Genomic DNA, 21,918 nt, shown 5'->3' on the forward strand with positions numbered 1-21,918 from the left:
TTTGGTGATTTGGTCCTCGGCTGAACTAGGAAACACGATTTTGCTTATGTGCATATGCATACATTTACAGGAGTGAAATCTGAAAAAAGTCCAGGCTACACCAACTATGACAAACCTGAAATTTCAAGCAAAAAGGGAAGACACGACGTGGTAACCGCACAGCTGAACACACGGACAAAACGGCATACATATGCAGTGGTTGGGTTTCTTTGTTCTATCGTATGATGCAATCAAAAAATGGTATAATTATGATTGGAGGACAGCAAAGACTCCGGCAATTTTTGTATATATCACAAATGATTTACAAGGTCTTCCCGAAATAATGGAACTGAATCTTATACATGTCGCTCTCCAATTAATTTCTATACTGATGTTGTCTCAGCCAAGTACTATTCCCTTTTCTTTTGGCTAAATGCCAAGTACTACTATTAGTTTCATAAGCAACAAGAATAAAAGCATGTACCTGCATTGCTCTTATTTTTATAATATATAAAGAAAAAAAGAAATCAAAGCAATAGTGCACGAATACCTGAAAAAATAATTGGTACTATGGAACAAATTGTCACGCTCAACTTTGAATTAGAACGAGCCACTGCAAAGATTTCCACGGTTTCAGGTAGAAAGGAGCTGTTTTTTAGTGGCAAAGACCACCGAAGTGTCATATAGTGGGGCTCTAGATTCCGTACTACTTGCTTTCGCCACCGCAAGCAATGATAGAAGGATGCAGTGCAAGCAAAGTTTGTAGAATTCTCGTGGCAAATACTAACTTACATATATACTCACATCATCATAAATAATAATAATTTTTAGCTACGAATTTAGACACGATATATATTTAGATTCGTAATCAGAATTTTGTTTTTTTAATGGAGGGTGTAGGGGTCAGTTTCCAAACCCCCTCAAGCTCAATCTTATCTCCGGTTCCTGACTAGTATGTTAATCAGCATTGAAAACAAATTCGGTGATGGTATATTCTTATCAATGGATGTGACAATTAAAATGTTAATATATGCTACATGCACTCACGCAGCTGAGATAAAAGTAATCACATAAAGAAGGTTACCAGAAGTAATGGATAATTTCTATGCTCGAATTGATACGGGGGATGACACCAACCTACCTAATTAGCTGGTATTCTGAATACTGCTAATTGGTACTCCTACTATAATTATAATAGTCTGCATCAAGACACCACAACTTGTCTTTATCTACCCAGGAGATCAACATCTCATTCGTTTTCAACTGAAAATCATCACCCCTGTTGTCTATTATGCAAGTTGGAATCTGATCCGTTACCTCTGAGCCTTCAGAAAAGAGTTTTGCAGTTTGCATTACACTGAATTCTGCCTCATTAACTGATGATTGGGTGTGCATCTTAGGTGCTCTACTCCACTAACCATTTCTCCCCTTTTTCCCTGGTATAATTCTTTTTCTTTACATTCCCCAATGATTTGGCAGTAAATATTGATGCTGCAATGCTGCGTGATGTTTGTCTCTATCTTGCAAATCTGCAGGTCTGTTAGTGGCAAACATGCTTGCTTAGTGTGCCTGAGATATATGCCAAATGGCCAATTATTGTTTATGCTGTTATGCACAATCCTCTCTGAAACAGCTTTTTTCTCTGCTACTAGCAGTAGTGGAGTCATGGGCCTACTAAGTGAGAGTTGAAAGCTCCACTACATATGTAATCAATTTGCATTCATGCCGGTGTATGAGTAGATTAGAATGGTAGATGCATACTCTACAAGAAGAAAACAAGATGAAAGTGTAACTTTTCAGACAAGTGGTAAATAACTATGATAGAAAAAGTGCAAAGAAATAGAGTACCTTTGTTCATGTACTGGTTTGAGCATCAGTTCACAGAGGATACCAGGGCTGTGAGAGAGACTAAGACTCGAGATATTTGGTGATCCACCGCCAACGACAAGCTAACGTTGTGTGCTGTGGCGAGCAAGTTTCGTTGTGGATGAAGAAGAGGGAGGTTAATGGAAGATGCTTTGTGTTTCTGACGCCTTGATTTGATTTGATCGTCTCTGAATTTGACAGTGCCATGATTAGGTCGGTGGTTTCGGACAACTGTCGAGTTGTGGCACAAGCTCGGGTCTTTTTGATGATCGTTGCCTTCTCAGTAGCAGGGTGAAACGTCGGTCTACCAACTCGTGTTTCCACATTTTTATAGAGTACCCGTCCATTCTCTTGCGATGAAATGTTTGTGTCTGAATTCTGAAATGGTAGCTGTGATTGACTGAACTGAACTGAATACCTAGACGCTTGTCACACTTCGCAGCAACTGCTTTCTGTAGAGTTGAGATTGACAGAGACCGATCCAAATCCAACCTATCTTAAAAAAAAAAAGCAAAATTTGCTAACATTCAAAAAATGTGTAATTAGCTGTGAGGCACCACAAAAACGTGTATTTGCTATAAGACACCACGAAAAACTGGTAATTAGCTGCTGGACACCTACGGGATTATTTTATTATATCCGAAAAAATTGGAGAGAGAAAGAACCGTGTAAGTATGGTTCTACCCTTCAATTTTTTTTCTTTTTGTTTTTCTCAATCCTTCTCTACTCCTTTTTATTTTTCTTTCTCTTCTTCTTCCTCCCGTCATCTTCTTCTCTGCCTCTTTCCAGGGAACCGAGAGGAGGTAGAGAAGGGCGCTGGTGCTCCGGTGGCCGGGAGACGACGACGCTGGCGGCGGAGTATGTTCCCGAGTGCGGCACAACAAGGGAGGGTGGTAGTAGGTCGAGGGAGTGAGGGAAATGGCCGGAACGACGAGTGCAAGGCCGTGAATCGGGAAGAGAGAGAGGTTGGGTGGATGGTTCAAAGTGGTGGCAAAGGGAAAGGGGAAATGGATGAAATGGTTCTACTCGGCGAGGCGAGGCTAATGGTGAGAGGTTATGGCTGGTGAGGCTCCGAGGAAGGAGATCGACTGGCGGCTGGCTTGACACGGCATGAGAGAGAGAGAGAGGATCGGTTTTGTGTGGAGAAAAGTGGAGCTCTGTCCATGGATTGGTCGACGGCGGCGACGCTCACACGTGGTGGCTGTGGTATGGTTGGGCGGCAGAGGAGGAACGGCAGGGCGAGGCATCGGCGCTTTGGGCTGCGGCGATGGCCGCTCAAACCACGGTGACGACAGTGGCCGCCTCCTGCTCGCACTCCACGCCGCCGGCCTCGCGCTCCCTCCCTGACCGCGTCCGCCTCCGTGCCGTCGGCCGCTCCTGGCGCGCGGTCGCCGCTACCCGCTCCCTCGCCGTCGACAACCTCGCGCCGCGGCTGCTCCCTGCTATTTTTTTGTGTGTGATTTCAGGTGGAGGAAGATGGAGCCAGGGGCAATCTTGCCATTTTGAAAAATTTCCCGCCTTTTTTGATTCGGATATTATAAAATATTCTCTGGTGTCCTATAGCCAATTACATAATTTTTGTAGTGTCCATTTGCCGTGTCTCGTTTTTGCAGTGTCTCCCAGCCAATTACACGTTTTTTGAGTGTACTGTAGCAAATTTTGCCAAAAAAAATGCCTCACTCTAGCTCAGGCCCATATACTATTCTGAGCCGGAAGTTAGCTATGGGCTGAAGCAATCCAATGCATATATAGCGGAAGTTAGCAAGGCCTATAATTAAAAGCATAAGTATATAGGCCATAGCTAAATACTAAAGATCAGCCTTACCTTTCTCACCATGCGCCGTATACCAATCTTGCCAACTACTCCCTTCATCCCAAAAAATCTCAACCTAGAACTGTGATGGAACATAACCTAGTACAACGTATCTAGATATAAAGGGATATAATCTAGTACAACTTATCTAGACATGCTAGATTATGTCCCATCACAGTTCTAGGTTGAGATTTTTTGGACGGAGGGAGTACGTGCAAGCACAGGCTTCACAGCCGTCCGATCCGCCTCTATCCGTTCCGCAGCAATATCTAACAACCGAATGGACGGATAAGATAAGCTCCAACGCAGCGTAATCAAATAAAACCAGATCAGGAAGCGGTGGATCGATGACGACTGCTCGGTCGATCGGGCCGGTGGCCTATTAATTAGGTCGGCATCACGGGCGCCGCGACTGTCCTCTTCCTGCCATCTCGGAGAGTAAAGTAAACGCGTCCTCCTCCTCCTCCGCCCCCACGTATAAATTCCGCGTCAACCCGGGGCTCGCGCCGAGATCGATCGGCCGAGCCAGATACACCGATCCGATCGATGCCCGCGCAGAGATTGCCTTGCCGTGCCCGTGACCGTGACAGCCTCGGCCTCCGATCCCTCCTCGTCGCCGATGCCGCGGGCTACGGCCGCGGCCGCGTCGTGACGCGGACGATCGTCGCGGTTCACCAGGAGACGACGACGAGCTGCAAGGGGGATCAGTGCAACGGCTGCAGTGATGATGATGAGGAGGAGGACGTCCACGACGGCGAGGACGGGTGCTGGGTGGCGTACGGGCGCCGGGGGATGATGCGCCGGCTGCCGCCGCCGCTCCCGTCGCTCCGGGGCGCGATGAGGCGGACGTGCACCAAAGACGGGAGGCTCGTGGTCACCGAAGCGCCCGCCGGCGCCAGGCGGCGTCACGAGTACATCCGCGCGCGCCGCCGGGGCGGGCGCGTGACAATGCAGCTCGTCGAGAGCAAGGACTTCTACCCGTGTCCGTCGCCGGTGGAAGAGGACGACGACGACGACGACATTGTCAATGTCACGCAAGCGGTCAGCGACACGTCGACAGCGGCGGCAACCGTAGGAGAATGCGATCCTGGCCACATGCAGAAGGCGCCGGCGACGGCGCCACCTCCGCCATCGCCGCCATCCATTGGATGCTTCGAGGACGTGGTCAAGTACCACTCGATCGGGAGCACCTCACTGCATCAGATCGTTAGGCTAAGAATGGTGCACTGAGATATAAACAAGTAGGATAATTTTTGTAGTTAAATTTGTACGCGTAGGGCACGACACGTTGTAAATGTACATAGTACACCAAATATCTGCCATTAGCTATACAAACCATAAAGATTTACACACAGCCAACAAAGATTTGTTTGGTCCATGTGTATAAATGCAGGTTGATTAGTCCCATGATGGGACTACCTATACATTTGTCGACAAATTTTTCTCCAAAAATTTGATAGATGTAATTATAGTACAATCGTAGTGTAATTACACTGTAACTTATATGTAATTACACTGTAACTTGCATGTAACTACAGTGTAACTTATATGTAAGTTTCACATAATTTTGAATCGTTGGATCTATTACAAGATTTGTTTTGGTGAGAAAGAAAACAAATCATAGCACACACATATGTGAAAGAATTTGTTCCCACGACCTCCATTTTACCGAAATAACATGTAACGGAGAGATTTTTGAAAGTTACATACAAGTTACACTATAGTTACAGTGTAATTACATGCAAGTTACAGTGTAATTACACTACGATTGTACTGTAATTACATCTGTCAAATTTTGGGGGAAAAATTTGTCGACAAATATATAGCAAAATCGATTTGAATTATATAAGGTGCAGAGCTAGACGTACGTGCACAAATTAACATGATAATAATTAATATAATAAAACAATTTTCAGCTTTCATCTAGCTACCTGGCACGCATATACATGATGCATCAAGAAGCGTACATGCATTGATCAAGTATTGTATTTGAGTATTTGACATGAAGAAACGTGCACGAACACTTCCCGGATAAAATATAAATAAATAAATATCTTATCCTTTTTATCCCCTGCAATAAGACTCTTTATTATCGATATCTTCTTTATCTTCTAGAAAATCTTCCTAGGTCCTTGTATGGTGTAACTTCATAGGTCTTTATATGGTGTATAGTGTTTGGGACTTTTGCACGCATAAAAATTTTCATGTCTGAAATGCAAAGATCTCTATCCAAAAATGAAAAAAAAAGAAATAAAAATGATATCTGACCATTGACCAAGAAAGATTAAATGCGTTGAATTTAGCTTTTATTTTCACGGGTGCAAATGGCTGTGGCAACCAGAAAATAGCCAGGTGGCCGTCTTCCCCAGCCAGCTACCCGGGAAAGCGAAGGTTTTAAATACGTCACAGGGAAGGACTCGAGCCATGATTCTTGTCAACTTTCAAGCTGTGCTGGCGAATCAATGGCCACCTGCTTCTCCAAAGGGATTCACGGAGCAGCAGAGTCAATTAAAAGTTCTCAGAATATAAGAAAACCTTCTAATCATAACAGCCCTGCTAAGAGCAGGTGCAATAAGCTGGCTATGCGGGCTGCAAAAATATGCCACATCATCTTATTCCTATGTGGAGGGAAGAGAGAATAGATGAGAGAGAAGGAAGCGGATGACTAATTTGTCGTCGGGCGATACACTTTTCTCGACGCGCTACCGCTCGATTGCAGCCGGCCCTGGCGATAAAAAACGCGGTTTGTGGGGCGCACACCACAGCCGATCCCGCAACGCTCCCTCTGCTTCCCCATCGACGCATATGCGGCGCGCGATCTCTGTCTCCTCGGCGCTCGCTCGATCTCCGCTTCCCTCCAGCGCGCCATCTCTGGATGCTGTCAGGCTACCGACGTGGGCGGCCAGGTGCAGCGGCGTGCTCCCAGGCCGGGAAGCGGTGGGCACGGAGACGTCGTCCTTGTCAAACAGCAGGTGCACGCATGCCGGGCGGCCCTGCCTGGAGCGCTAGAGCTAGGTGCAGCAGCATGGCACCCCGCGTCCCTGACGTAGACGAAGCGAGAGAAGCTCCAAAGGCAGCGACGGTCCGGTCCCTGCCTGGGATAATAATATTATGGGTTAATCTAGTTAGTTGCTATGGTATTTGAGTTATCTATTAGTGCTTGTAGTTTCCATACTACATAGAACTTGGTTTATATGGTAGTGGTAGTGTTTGATGAATAAAATTCATGTCACAACACAAATGGCTACAGAGATATAATTCACTCTTGATCCTACACATTGACATGTGCATGTTATAATTAATTACTTGATTATAAGATGTAGTCATCCAATGAACAAGTTATTGTACTTATAGTTGGCTTTAGGAGTAGGCTATTAGCCAGCAGCGGGCTATACCATTAGCCTTGCTCTAATCTGGTGATCTCTCGGCACAGGAACTTAAGCTCATAGAGCAAGTACAATAGGAGAATTAAGCAGGCTATAATATATCCATCATGGCAAAAAGCTGAGTTGGCGGAGGGAATCAAGGACAGAGAACTTAAGCGGGCGACTATATTAACGCCGGCTGCACGTAGCCTCCAAGACTAGGTGAATTTACTGTAATTGGCCATACCCTTGCTTACGCATAGTGATTGGGTACTAGCTGTTCAGGATAAATGGTGATTGAACAGCAATCGGTTTGTGCATGCAGCTTTTGGCCTGCCCAAGGAAGAAAACGCAAGCTACATCTATATACTATATAGCCTATTAAATGACATGGTGAATTTTATAGCCAGCAACGGGCGGTATTATTGATCCTGCTCTTATAGCAAGTTCAATAGTATAGCCAACTACTAGCTCCAATTCATCTATAGCCAATCTAATAGCTCATTCATACAATAGTTACATACTATACTATTAATACATAGTCCCACCTATCATAGACACACTGCGTCTTGGGGTCCGTGCTACAGCTGACTACAAATCTGTAGCCCGCTGCTCTTCTCTCTCCTGATTTATCTCCTTAAAATATGTTTGCAGTTGGCTTATAGCTTGCTATTGTACCTGCTCTTACAGAATTAAACAGAGCATCACTCCCGTTAGCATATGTGCTCCAATAAAGAAATTTTACTTGAGAAGGTTAAACAGTAGGGGGGTGTTTGGGAGAGAGGGGCTAAACTTTAGCCCATCTCACAAAAGCATAAGTCCCTCTCCTAGGGATATATGGACTAAAGTTTAGTCTCTAGTTCTTAAACACCCCCTAAACACTAGTACGACTACTTTCATCCTGATGAAAAAGAGAGAGGACTAGCTTTCCCAAAAGGGCTGCCGTTTTCTGCACCGTCCAAATCCCAGAGAGAAAGAAGCCCATTCGGCCTAACAAAGGCGAGAGAGGAACAGGGTGTGAAAAACCGCCGGTAACCGCGCGGTTACCGCCCGTACCGCGGGGGTACGGTTACCCGTACCGCGCGGTACGGTTTAATAAAATTCGTCCAAATTTAAAAATTTAAAAAAAAAGAAAAAAATCAAAAAAAATAGTGAAGGTAGTGCTTGATTTATAGTGTTTTATGGTGAAGAAATTTCTCAAAAAAGAGTAATATTTATTCAAATTTGAGAGCAAAACGGAGAATAAATTTGAAAATTGGAAAAAGAAAAAAAAATGGGCCGGCCCGTTACTGTGCAACCCATTACACATCGCGCGGTAACCGCGCCAAACCGCGTGGTTACCGCGTCAAACCGCGCGGTAACCGCGCCAAACCGCGCGGTTTGCCCGAATTTTTGAATTCAAATTTCGATTTGTAAATTTGTCGCGGTTTTGCGCGGTTACCGCGGTTACCGCCGGTAACCGCCGTACCGCCGGGTGGCGGTAACCGGGCCCCCGGCGGTTTTTGAAACCCTGGAGAGGAAAGGGCGATGAGCCGAGGATGATCAAAGGTCTCTCTCCCTGTAGCAGCAACACGTGTCCTTGCAAGCAGAGCCATCCGGCGCCGACCGGTGTACCTTTCCCAACCAACAGCAACAATGCAGCTGCTGCCTGCCTGCGCGTGGGGCGAATCTCTTTTCGCCCCCCTTTTCCTTTCACTTTCCCCGTTTCGCTCCCTGATTACAGCTATAGCCCGGACTCTCGTAGACGTGGTCATCAGCAAAAAAAGTCGAGTGCACAAGCACAAACTGGTGATTAGGACTTGCACAGTTGCTGCACCCATGCTAAAACACGCCGTCTCCCGTAAAATCTTACTACTAGCACCCATGTTAGGCCTAACAACAAAGGGACCATGTTTTCCTAGGCTATAGGAGTATGCGTGATGCGTCGTCGCTTCTGTTTTTGTGCGGCGCGTGTTGGTCTTCCGCATCATGAGTCCATATGACCGAGAAAAAGAAGAGTTCAGCGGCATGTGACGCTCACCTCAGCTGCTGCCTCGTACAGAGCAAACGAGGGGGAACGAAGAGCTAGCTAGCGTGCCGAGTCTTGGAGAGCAGCGGAAGTCTTTCCTGGCTTGGTCTTTTTTTCCTTCCATTCCCTCTCGGTAGGCTGTGTTTAGATCTAAAGTTTGAATCCAAACTTCAGTGCTTTTTCATCACATCAACATGTCATACACACATAACTTTTCAGTCACATCATCTCTAATTTCAACCAAAATCTAAACTTTGTACGGAACTAAACACAACCGTAATCAAGCAGAAGCCAGCGCTCCGTTCTTCTGCGCCGGGAGCTGATTTTTTATATCCAGGGAACGATATATTGGCAAAAATATGTTTGACAGGTAGCATAAGGCCTCCTCCAACAAGGATGAGTCAGCTAGCTCATAAATTTCCACATCAGCTTTTGTATGATGTGGAAGAGAGAGAAGATAAGGAGAGAGAATGCACTAACTCTTCTTCAAGAGCTAAGCTCCTAAAGAAAATGCGAGAGGAATTGTGAAACCAAAACATTTTAAACAATGTGCTATGAGACAATTTATTAGAGAGTTAGACTTGTTGCTATCTTTTATATGAGGTGGACAAGCATATGAGCTAGTACACTAGCTCAACCATTAAAGGAGGCCTAAGAAACACGGGAATTGTCTAATCGGTTAGCTCTTTTTGCCATATGATGATTGGATTTGGATACACAGTGATACTAGTACGGAACATGTCGTGCAATGAAATTGACACGTTGTTTGGGAGTACAAATACAGTGGAGAGTGGAACTGTGGACTCTAGAGACAACGTAGAAAGCCAGGAATACTCAGGCATGCGTACATCTCGTACTATTCCGTACGTTTTTTTTAAAAAAAACGATTCGTTTATACTTTGCTAAAGAATCAATCACACGGAGTGGTATTAATCAAACTTAAATGGACTAACTCAAATAAAAAAAATTCGTCGAAATCGAAATACAGAGCAGCCTTCATTTCCACAGTGAGGGTGTGTTTAGTTCATGTCAAAAATGAAAGTTTGGTTGAAATGGTAACGATGTGACGGAAAAACTAAAGTTTATGTGTAGAAAAATTTTAATATGATGAAAAAGTTAAAAGTTTGAACATAAAGTTTAGAACTAAACTTGGTCTGATTGTGGAACCAGCAAATTCATTCCAAATGGTCCTTAATTGTTCTAAATTTTAAAAAAGTTTATACTCAGAAATCATAGGAGGGACCACGTCACTCAACAGCTGGCACAGGCTGCGGCCGCTCGGCACGCCTCATCAGCATCTGCGCCGTCCATCTGGGGGCCCACCCAAAAGGCAAGGCGACGAGGGGGCGGCACACGCCACTACCACGTGGGGACCACCACGCGCGGTGCCTCGAGTGGGCTGTGGGGACTCTGGTCATTTGGATGGACCGTTGCTGTTAAAAACTCCAATTAAACAGACTTATGGAACAGCAGCAACCGGGACCTTCATCTCTCAAATATTCCTAAAAGAACCCAAGTGGTTTTCTTTCCTCCACACCAATCATCTACATCTACTCATTGAATACATGATCACTCTATTACAAGCTAGTAGAAGTATGAATGCTTATGTGCACACCGTCGGAAGTAAACATTGTAAGCATATATAACCATCTAACTACGTATTCGAATGAACGGGGATAAATCCTAAAACCTTGAACAACACCTACCAAAAGCTCATTGCCACTTTTACACAACCATGTTATTGCAACTTAAAGTATAGCGAGTTGTTTTTTTAACTCTATTATCTCTTTTTATGAGGAACTCTATTATCTATGTTATGAAGTGGTTTTATAACCCATAAACATTTTTTAGTAGCCTATACTACAGCAAGGGTAAATATGAGTTGCAGCCATAGCTGAGACAACGACCAAACAAGAGATATTACTCATAGTTAACATCATCGTTCTAGTAGTAACAAAGCTTTAAAAAATCGTGGAATGGCAGGAGATAAATAAGTGGCCTTGGGAAAAAAAAACAAGAATACAAGAAAAGTAGACAAACTTCAGGTTTGTTCTGTATATTGATTCAAAACATCTATTCGAACATTACCGTGAAAGGTTTGCTCCATATATTGTATGTTGTCAACTTGCATTCTCAACCTTCTCTTGCCAATATCTTACTTGGTCTTATTTACCTGTTCCTTAACTTATGTATAACTACGCAGCAAAAAATCATACATACAATTTGTAATGTCTCGCCTCTCCTATACCGGACCCGCTTACATCTGGCAACTTTCATAGGTCATAGTCTGCCCTCACAGACCAACACAAGTCTTTTCTGTACACTTTGTCCTCACTCGTGTGCATCCGGAAAGAATTTCCCGGTCGGTCACCTATCCCAAATTGTTCTAGGCCAAGCGTGAGTACCCAGAAAGAATTTCCCGGTCGGTCACTGTCGGTGACATGGGATCAGGAGTATCATGACTAGAGGTTTGAGGCAGACACAATCGCACACGTGGCCTGGCACCCCCGAGGGACGTCGGGCCCGAGGGTGATGTGTTCGCCCTCCTCTTAGTCCCCCCGAGGGGGTCGGGCCGCACCCGCCTCGGCCCCGAGGGCCGAGGCACCCCGACCCCTCGTGGGTTTTTGATCCGCGTGTATGGGTTAGGTGAGCACAGTGGGGCTCACCTAACCACATTTATTGCGGTTTGGCTGAGCGTGTCACGCCGCATGTAACGCAGTGCAGTGCACTCGTTTATCCGGTCTGTGACCAGTCACAGACCGGTCAAATCGCGGGTTAGGTGGCGACAGGCGATCTGACGCACGCCTCGCCCCATCCCGTCAGGACGAGGGCTTCTAGGCGCTCGTCCCCAGCTGAAGCTAGCGTGTTACCTCCCAGAGATGGCACGTTAGTCCTGGTCAGATATATGCCAGGCTTCATCCTAACCATTACAGGCAAGATGTTGTGTGAAGAAGGGCGAACATGTAGATTGCTAAGCTGACACGTGGTGGACAAGAATGACCGACGTGACTGGTCTGACACCGGTCATGTCGTCAGCAGACAGCCACGATTCCACGTCGCACCTGCTCCCGGCGAAAGTGGAGGTAGTTGTGGGCCGTCTCATCAGAAGGTGACTCGGACGGCAACTATACAAATCTCCGTCCATTTATGAAAAGGTGGGGTAAGTCCCCACAAAAAAGAGAGAAATGGTGCATGTGGTATCCCCTTAAGATATAAAAGGAGGACCTAGCCCACTGAGAGAGGGGACTGATTTTTCCAGATAGGGAACCCAGAACAAGGGAGCGGCTGGCTCATACTTTGTAGCTCCTTCATACACAGATCTCCCAAAACACAGGAGTAGGGTATTACGCTTCTCAGCGGCCCGAACCTGTATACATCGCCCGTGTCTTGTGTGTTTCCTGTCTCGCGAACCTTCCACATACAGAGAGCTTAGAATCTCACCCTGAGTCCCCGGCCGAACCGGCAAAGGGGGGCCTACGCGGTCTCCCGGTGAGGAGCCCCGCGCTCCGTCATCTGGCGCGCCAGGTAGGGGTCTCTGCGAGGGATTTTCTGAGCTCTCGCACTCTTTCGTGTGCGCCAAGCTTTTCCTGTTCAGCCCAATGGCCGAGCCGGCAAAGGCGCACGACCTCTCCCCGAGTATGAGCGGTGACGACGGGGAGCCAAACCCACGCCGTCGAGCTCGTACTCCACCGCCCCCTCCACGCCAAAGTCCTAGGCGGGAGAAGGCGCTCGAGAGGGCCGAAGGATCCGCGACTTCGACGCCCACAGGAGGTGGAGAAGGGCGGCGAGATGGGGAGCGTCGCCTCCTCGTCTACGGCGACGGCAGCACGCCCCAGGGCGCGCTCCAAGCTGCGGGCGCGCTCCTACGTCACCCGCCCGTCGCCCATGACCCGGAGTCTCCAGCCCAACGTTGGCTGGACGATGTGGCCAAATTGGTCATGACTGCACGGCAGCGCCTAGATGCTGGTGGGCGGTCCTCCGCCACCAAGGCCTCTGGTGCTGCTACCACCGGCTCCGCGTCGTCAAGACGGAGGGCGCGGCGAGCGGCAGCCGCTGTTCGCCATTCGGCCGCCACTCCTTCGTCAACGCCTCCGACCCGGGAAGATCTGCGTGGGGAACCGGATGCCCGCATCAGTATCGAGCGCCGGCGTAATGGCCGACGTGCTCCCCACGCAACGGAGGGCGCCTCCTCGTCCGGAGTGTCACCTCACCACGGACGCGGGGATCAGCCCTCCGTGCCCCCGGTTGGTGGTGTCGGCTGTAGAGCCTTTGTGGCGAGCCTTCGGAATGTCCGTTGGCCCCCAAGGTTCCGGCCCACCATCGCCGAAAAATATGACGGGAGCGTCAACCCCGCCGAGTTTCTCCAGGTCTACACGACCGGGATCGAGGCCGCCGGGGGTGACGACAGGGTCATGGCGAATTTCTTTCCCATGGCCCTGAAAGGACAGGCGCGGGGTTGGCTAATGAACTTGCCACCCGCGTCTGTCCACTCTTGGGAGGATTTGTGCCAACAGTTCACCATGAACTTCCAAGGCACATATCCGCGCCCAGGTGAGGAAGCGGACTTGCACGCAGTACAGCGAAGGGATGATGAGTCACTTCGCTCGTACATTCAGCGGTTCTGTCAAGTCCGCAACACCATACCATGCATCCCTGCACACGCGGTGATTTACGCGTTCAGGGGGGGTGTGCGGCACAACCGCATGCTCGAAAAGATCGCCTCCAAAGAGCCCCAGACTACCGCGGAGCTTTTTCAGCTCGCGGACCGAGTGGCTCGTAAGGAGGAGGCATGGACCTGGAACCCCTCCGGTTCCGGTGTGGCAGCTTCGGCCGCCCCCGGATCCGCCGCTCAGATAGGGCGGCGTGACAGGAGGAGGAAGAAGAGGTCAGCCCATACCGACGACGAGGGTCATGTCCTCGCCGTCGAGGGCGCTTCGCGGGCCACCCGAAAGGGGAGGCCTGCGGGAGGCAAAAAGAACGAGGCCGGCGCTCCCAACAGGGAGCGCCCAACCGGCAAGTGGTGCACCGTCCACAACACTTCCCTTCACGACCTCGCGGACTGCCGTGCAGTCAAAAGTTTGGCTGAGCAGACGAGGAAGTGGGAGGAGGAGAGGAGGCAGGAGCGCCGAGAGGGCAAATCCCCGGCGTTTCCTTCCGGTAATCGGCGAAGTGAGGCCAAGCAGAAGGCCCTCGCCGAGGACATCGATGACGGCGATGATGACCTAGGTTTCCAAGAGCCTGGGGCCACCATTGCCACCGTCGATGGGGGAGCGTGTGCTCACGTTTCTCGCCGGAGCTTCAAGGCCATGAAGCGAGAGCTTCTGGCCGCGGCCCCTACTCATGAGGCGACGTGTCGGGCGCGGTGGTCGGAGGTTGCCCTCACCTTCGACCAGACCGACCACCCACCGTGCGTTGCCCGGGGAGGGCAGATTGCGATGGTGGTTTCTCCCACCGTTTGCAACGTGAAGTAGGGGCGTGTCCTCATTGATGGGGGAGCGGCCCTCAACATCCTTTCCCCTGCGGCCTTTGACGCCATCAAGGCCCCGGGGATGGTGCTCCGGCCGTCCCAGCCAATTATCGGTGTGACGCCGGGGCACACGTGGCCGTTAGGTCACATCGACCTACCGGTCACCTTCGGTGGATCCGCCAACTTCCGCACGGAGCGGGTGAACTTCGATGTGGCGGACCTCAGTCTGCCCTACAACGCGGTCCTAGGGAGGCCCGCGTTGGTGAAGTTCATGGCGGCGGTCCACTACGCCTACCTACAGATGAAGATGCCGGGCCGCGGTGGCCCCATCTCTGTCCATGGCGACCTCAAAGTCGCGCTCGCTTGTCTGGAGCAGCGCGCGGACCACCTCGCCGCTGCGTACAAGCCCGAGGGTGGCGACGAGAGGCTTGGCGCCTCCGCCCCCGCCACCCCGAGGCAGCGGATGATCACAGGCGACGAGGTCCCGGTCAAGGAGGTTGCCCTGGGCGACGGCCCGTCCAAGACCACACGGATCGGTGGTCTTCTGGACGGCAAATAGGAAGACGCGCTCGTCTCCTTCCTGCGGGCAAACGCTGACGTCTTCGCATGGAGACCGGTGGATATGCCCGGGGTCCCCAGGGAGGTGATTGAGCACCGTCTCGCCGTGCGGCCGGGCGCAAGGCCGGTCCGGCAGAAAGTGCGGCGGCAGGCCCCGGAACGTCAAGCCTTCATCCGCGAGGAGGTGGCGCGACTTCTGGAGGCCGGATTCATCCGTGAGGTCTTCCATCCAGAGTGGCTGGCGAACCCGGTGGTCGTTCCCAAGGCGAACGGCAAGCTTCGGATGTGCATCGACTACACCGACCTTAACAAGGCATGTCCTAAGGATCCTTACCCCCTGCCTCGCATAGATCAGATTGTCGACTCCACTGCGGGGTGCGACCTTTTGTGTTTTCTAGATGCATACTCTGGTTACCATCAGATTCGCATGGCTAGGGAGGATGAGGAAAAAACTACGTTCATTACCCCCATAGGAACCTATTGTTATACGACAATGCCCTTCGGGTTAAAGAATGCAGGTCCTACTTTTCAACGTACTACTCGAATTTCTTTGGGTAGCCAATTAGGACGTAATGTTGAGGCTTATGTCGATGACTTGGTTGTAAAGACGCGCAACCAGGAAACGTTACTCTCAGATCTAGCGGAAACTTTTGAGAGTCTCCGCTCCGCCCGCATAAAACTAAACCCCGATAAGTGTGTGTTCGGTGTACCTGCGGGCAAGCTTCTCGGGTTCTTGGTCTCTGCCCGAGGCATTGAGGCCAACCCCGAGAAGATACGGGCTATAGAGCGGATGCGCCCCCCAGCAAACTTAGGGATGTGCAATGCGTCACCGGTTGCATGGCCGCCCTAAGTCGGTTCATATCGAGGCTGGGAGAGAAGGCGTTACCCTTATTTAAGCTTCTCAAACGCTCCGGACCGTTTACCTGGACGGAGGAAGCCGAAAATGCCCTCACCCAGTTGAAGGCATGTCTAAGCTCTCCCCAGTTCTGGTCGCCCCGGAGCCAGACGAGCCCTTGTTACTCTACTTAGCGGCGACCCCGCAAGTAGTTAGTGCGGCATTGGTTGTGGAGCGCGATGAGGACAATTCTCATTTCACGCCTCCCCACCCTGTGCCGACTTGGCCCGGGAGAGAGCAGGGAGGAGAGGCTCCCGAGCCGAACGGTGGCCCAGGGCCCCCGACGACCGGAGTTGGCCCTCTGCCCGCTTGTCAGACGGTGCTAGGAGCCCCCGACCCCCAGGAAGGCCCTGAGGCCACTGTGGGAAGGCCGCACCTATCGCCCTTTGACCCCGAGGCTAACCCTGTGCTGACTCGACCCGGGAAAGAGCAGGGAGAAGAGGCCCCCGAGCCGAACGGAGGCCTAAGGCCCCTGACGACCGGAGTTGGCCCTTTGCCCGCTTGTCCGACGACGCCAGGAGCCCCCGACCCCCAGGACGGCCCCGAAGCCACTGTGGGAAGGCGGCCCTTGTTATCCTCCGACTCCGAGGTCATCAGCACAGAAGACAAGTGCGCCCCGCGAGGCTGCTTGGACGAAGAGTGCCCCAGGGATGCGGCCCCTAGCGAAGAGGATCGGCCCCACCGAAAGGTGCAGCGGCCCGTCTACTTTGTTAGTGAGGCCCTCCGGGACGCCAAAACCCGATACCCTCAGGCCCAGAAGATGCTTTACGCTATTCTGATGGCCTCGAGGAAACTGCGCCATTATTTCCAGGCGCATCGGGTCACAGTAGTTACGTCTTACCCCCTCGGTCAAATCTTGCATAATCGAGAGGGTACAGGACGGGTGGTGAAATGGGCAATCGAACTTTCTGAGTTCGATTTGCACTTTGAACCACGCCACGCTATCAAGAGCCAGGCCCTCGCCGATTTTGTGGCAGAGTGGACCCCGGCTCCCGAGCCCGTCTCGATCCCCGAGGCCAGCACGGACCCCTCGCAGCTGCCTCACACCACCCACTGGGTGATGCAGTTCGACGGCTCCCTGTCTCTTCAGGGCGCCGGTGCGGGGGTCACGTTGACCTCTCCGAGCGGAGACGTCCTCAGATACTTGGTCCGCCTCGACTTTCGAGCGACCAATAATATGGCAGAATACGAGGGACTCCTTGCCGGACTAAGAGTGGCAGCTGGACTGGGGATCCGCCGCCTCCTGGTGTTAGGCGACTCCCAGCTGGTCGTTAACCAAGTCTGTAAGGAGTACCGGTGCTCTGACCCGCAGATGGACGCCTACGTGCGCCAAGTACGGCGTATGGAGCGCCATTTTGACGGGATTGAGCTTCGGCATGTGCCCAGACGGGATAACATGATTGCCGACGAACTCTCACGGCTCGCGTCCTCGCGAGCCCAGACCCCACCGGGCGCCTTTGAAGAAAGGCTTGCCCAGCCGTCGGCGCGACCCGACCCCTTAGGGGAGACGGATGCGCCTGACCGGCCCCCGAGGCCCGTCGGAGTCCAGGCCTCGGGACCCGAGGGGAGTGCTCCCAACTCCCTTAGATTGATTGCTTGGATCGCCGAGATCCAAGCATACCTCACAGATAAGACTCTACCCGAGGACCGCGAAGGGAGTGAACGCGTCCATCGCATCTCCAAACGCTACGTGCTGGTAGAAGGGACCCTCTATCGGCGCGCGGCTAATGGAATCCTCCTGAAGTGCATTCCTCGGGAACAAGGCGTTGTGCTTCTTGCCGATATCCATGAAGGCGAATGCGGAGCCCACTCCGCCTCGCGCACCTTGGTTGGTAAAGCTTTTCGCCAGGGTTTCTATTGGCCGACAGCTCTTAATGATGCGGTCGACCTGGTCCGGCGATGTAGAGCGTGTCAATTCCACGCCAAGCAAATCCATCAGCCGGCCTAGGCCCTGCAGACCATACCACTTTCGTGGCCGTTTGCTGTCTGGGGACTCGATATCCTGGGACCATTTAGGCGGGCCCCGGGCGGGTTTGAGTATCTGTATGTCGCGATCGACAGGTTCACTAAGTGGCTCGAGGCTTATCCGGTCGTCAAGATCGATAAGCACTCCGCACTTAAATTCATTAAGGGCATCACGGCCCGGTTTGGAGTGCCTAACCGTATTATTACGGATAATGGCACCCAATTCACTAGTGAACTCTTCGGCGACTACTGCGAAGACATGGGCATCAAACTCTGCTTCGCCTCACCTGCCCACCCCAGAAGCAATGGCCAAGTGGAGCGCGCCAATGCGGAAATCCTCAAAGGCCTTAAAACCAAGACCTTCAACATACTCAAGAAGCACGGCGATTCATGGATCGAGGAGTTGCCAGCAGTGCTCTGGGCAAACCGAACTACACCAAGCCGAGCAACCGGGGAAACGCCTTTCTTCCTCGTCTACGGCGCGGAAGCGGTTCTCCCATCCGAGCTCACTCTGAGGTCTCCTCGGGCTACCATGTATTGCGAGGCTGATCAAGATCAGCTTCGCAGAGATGACCTCGACTACTTGGAAGAGCGAAGGCGGCGCGCGGCCCTCCGAGCCGCGCGCTACCAGCAGAGCCTGCGGCGCTACCATCAGCGTCACGTCCGGGCCCGATCACTCTGCGTCGACGACCTCGTCCTAGGCCGCGTCCAAACGCGTGCTGGATTGAGCAAGCTTTCACCAATGTGGGAGGGTCCGTATCGAGTGGTCGGCGTCCCCCGGCCGGGCTCCATACGGCTGGCCACGGGCGACGGCACTGAGCTGCCTAACCCGTGGAACATCGAACACCCTCGTCGCTTCTACCCCTGAGGGGGGGGTCGGGTGTCAGGTTTCGGGCTCGGGCCAACCCCGCACCCCCTCGGGCGTGTAGGGTTGGCCGGGGGCTGCCACACATGCACATTCTTATTTCTTTTTTTTCAGTACTTCAATAAAAGCAGTTTCAATTTCCTAAAGGCTGTATCTGTGCTGTTTTTTCCTTTTGAAAAATCTTGACTTGAAATAGGTCACTCGTGCTCAATCCTGCCCTCGGGGGCTCGGGTCGGCTAAAATCGCCAAACGGGGCCCAGAACCGAGCCGTGCCCCGAGGCGTGGTGAACTCCGGGGGGGAATCGGCAAAAACCCACAATCGGGTCACCCATAACCCTCGGTCACCACGTTCCCGGCCTGGCCAGTCTCGACATGTGGATCTCCCCAGACACTAGCCCCGACCCGCGCCTTTTGAGGACCAGAACCTGGGCACAAGCCCTTATTCAAGCTAAGACACAAAAGGACCACGGCACAGATCATCCTCATCTCATACTCACAGCAAGATGAAATTAACACAAAAATTTCTTCATTTTTGATTACAGATTCAGTTGATCTATAAAAAAAGAGGCCCGAAGGCCTTAGAAGAAAGAAAAGAAGAAAAAACTGAAGAATGGCGGGGGTCTGGGGGCTCAATCCGATGCGCCCGGATCGCCGTCCTCGTCGTCACTGTCGTCTGCACCACCGGCATTGCCCTCCTCGTCGGAGTTGGGGGCGAACGCGAGCCGAGGGGCCGAGCCCTCGAAGCTGTCGACGATATGATCGGCGGCATCCCGGACCTGCGCGCGTGCGCGGTCCTCGGTCCCAGGAGGGAACTCATCCAGCGCCATCCATGGAGAGAAATTGGGGTCCCTGGCCTGGTAACTCGCCAGGACGAGCTCCACCGCTCCTTGGGCGAGGTCCCTCGAGGATGACTTAATTGTCTTCTCGAGCTCCTCGGGGAGCCGTTGGAGAGCCCCGGCCATCTTCGAGAGGCGCTGGGCGAGGCCTCCCTGGTTGGCGGCATACTTTACGGTCCGCCCTCTCCAGAGGCCCATTTGCCGACCGGCGCGATCTAGGCGGGAGACGGCGTCCCAAAGCATGCCGGGCCCTACCTCGCCTGCCAAGCGGAGGGCTTCGACCTCCCCGGCGGACGAGTCCAGCGCGCCCTGCAGATCGGCGATGGTGCGTTCGGCAGCTGCGAGGCGGGCGGCTAAGTCGCTTTCGCCCGTGGCCGCCCCGCCGCTGCGCGCCCTCACGTCCAGCTCCTTCGCCCGCGCCTCGAGCTCAGCGGCCCGTTGGTTCAGTACGGCCCTCTCGGCGCGGGCACCTTCCAGATTGCGGCGCGCCTGCTCCTCCTGCGCTGCCTCGCGGAGGGACAGGCTGACCGCCAGCTGTTGCGCCGCGGCCTCGGCCCCCTCGAGAGCTCGCTCCCGCTCGGTGAGCGCGTCCTCGCGGAGGCGGAGCGTGAACTCTTCTTCGGCGCAGGCAGCCTCGTGCGCCGCCAGCGTTGCTTCCCGGATGGTGACGGCGGCCTTGCGGTCCGCCAGATCCCTCTCCACGACGCAGGCGCGCTCTTCCAGCGCCATGGCGCGCGCCTCAAGGGCCTCTTCACACCGCCGGGACGCCGCTTCGGTCTCCGCCGCCCGCTGTTCTCGGGCAGCGACAGCGTCAAGCACCCCCTGGGCGGCGTCGAGCTTCTTCCCTAGCTCCGCCTCCCAGCTCCCGTATTGAAGGCGGAGGGTGTCCTGCGCCTCGTTCATCACGGTGGTGGCAATGAGGGCAGCCCCCCGCTCCTCCTCCACTTCCTTGGCGATCTCCGCCAGCACCTTCTTACGAGTTTCAAGCTCCGAGACGTGTCGGCGGTGAGCCTTACGGCCCACCTCCACCATGGCCTCCACCGAGCGTCGCCCCTCTTCGACACGCGCCCACGCGGCGTCGAGCTCCGCCCGCTCTGCCTGCAGGACCTCCACCTGGGCACTTAACCCATCCAACACCGTGGTGTTTGCGGCGGCCAAGGCCTGCAGAAGGGGCTCTGCGTTCAGTGGGGCGATAGAAGGCGTAGGGAAGAGCCGCCTTGGAGAGGATGCCACGCGGCTCGGGCCGCCGATGGAAGTGCCGGACTCGGGGATGTCCCCCGGACCCGTTTGGTCCTGAGCGTCGCCCGAGGGAGTGGGCCCAAGCGACGCGCCCGCAGCCTCGTCGCCAGCTGCCCCGGAAGTTGTCGCCTGAGCGTCGCCCGAGGGAGTGGGCCCAAGCGACGCGCCCGCGGCCTCGTCACGAGCTGCCTCGGAAGTCGCCATCGCCTCGTCCTGGCGAAATCCGGCCTCCTCCCGAGCGGCTTCCCCGGCCTGGCGGGCCCGGGCGGCCTCCTCCCGAGCGGTTTCCTCGGCCTGGCGAGCCCGGGCGGCCTCCTGGGCGGCCTCCTCGGCTTCCCGTAGGCGATCCGCGGCCTCTTGCCGGTCAGATTCCCGCCTGAGGGCCTCTGCGGCCGCCGGATCCTCGGCCTCAGACTGGCCGGACTTGGAATGGCGGGAGGGACGCGACGGGATCTCGCTGAAACAAAAGAAAAAACCAGAAGACGAACAAGGTGGGTGAGTGAAAACTCGCGTTGAGAGAATGAATACAGCCACGATGGGTGAGAGACGAACCTGCGAGGAGGTCGGTTAAACGACCACTTTGGAGGGGAAATGAGGTTTTCCCCGAGATGGTTCTGTCTCCCCCATCTTACGGGGCCGCTTCTTCTTGCGCTCCCCCTCGGGCTGCGATGTTGGCGCGGCCCCCTCCGGGCGCCTGCTGCTGGCACGCGCCGCCCCGCCCCCTCGGGGAGGAGATGGGGGAGGTGTTCCTCCCTGCTTCCTCTTCCCCCGCGCGTCGGCAGGGCGGCTGCTCCCCGGGCCCCTGTCGCGGGACCCAGAAGCACGACCCCCTCTCGGGGTAGATTGTTCCCCCCTGCGGCTCCCGCCCGCGCCGTCGTGGCCCTTTGGAGCTCGCTCCTCTGAGGCCCCAACCGCCATCATAATGGTCAGGATGGAGGCGCGGTCTGGATCGCTGCAGAGGGGAAGGATTCCTTGGGGAATGAGGGCCGCCTCTACGGAGTTGAGATTCAGCACCCGTTGGACCAATATCTTGAAGTCCTCATGAGCCCAGTCCCATCTCAC

General features: G+C 53.0%; 1 protein-coding gene across 1 annotated transcript; it reads left to right on the forward strand.

Annotated features, from left to right (window-relative positions):
• Positions 1–4,097: 4,097 nt before the first annotated feature.
• LOC107276753 (uncharacterized) lies at positions 4,098–5,096 on the forward strand. The gene has a single exon (XM_015769061.3). It carries the CDS (start codon positions 4,205–4,207, stop codon positions 4,886–4,888), a length of 684 nt encoding a protein of 227 aa, XP_015624547.1. The 5' UTR covers positions 4,098–4,204; the 3' UTR covers positions 4,889–5,096.
• Positions 5,097–21,918: the final 16,822 nt, after the last annotated feature.

This window comes from Oryza sativa, chromosome 2, assembly GCF_034140825.1.
Source record: "Oryza sativa Japonica Group chromosome 2, ASM3414082v1".
Lineage (NCBI taxonomy): Eukaryota > Viridiplantae > Streptophyta > Magnoliopsida > Poales > Poaceae > Oryza > Oryza sativa.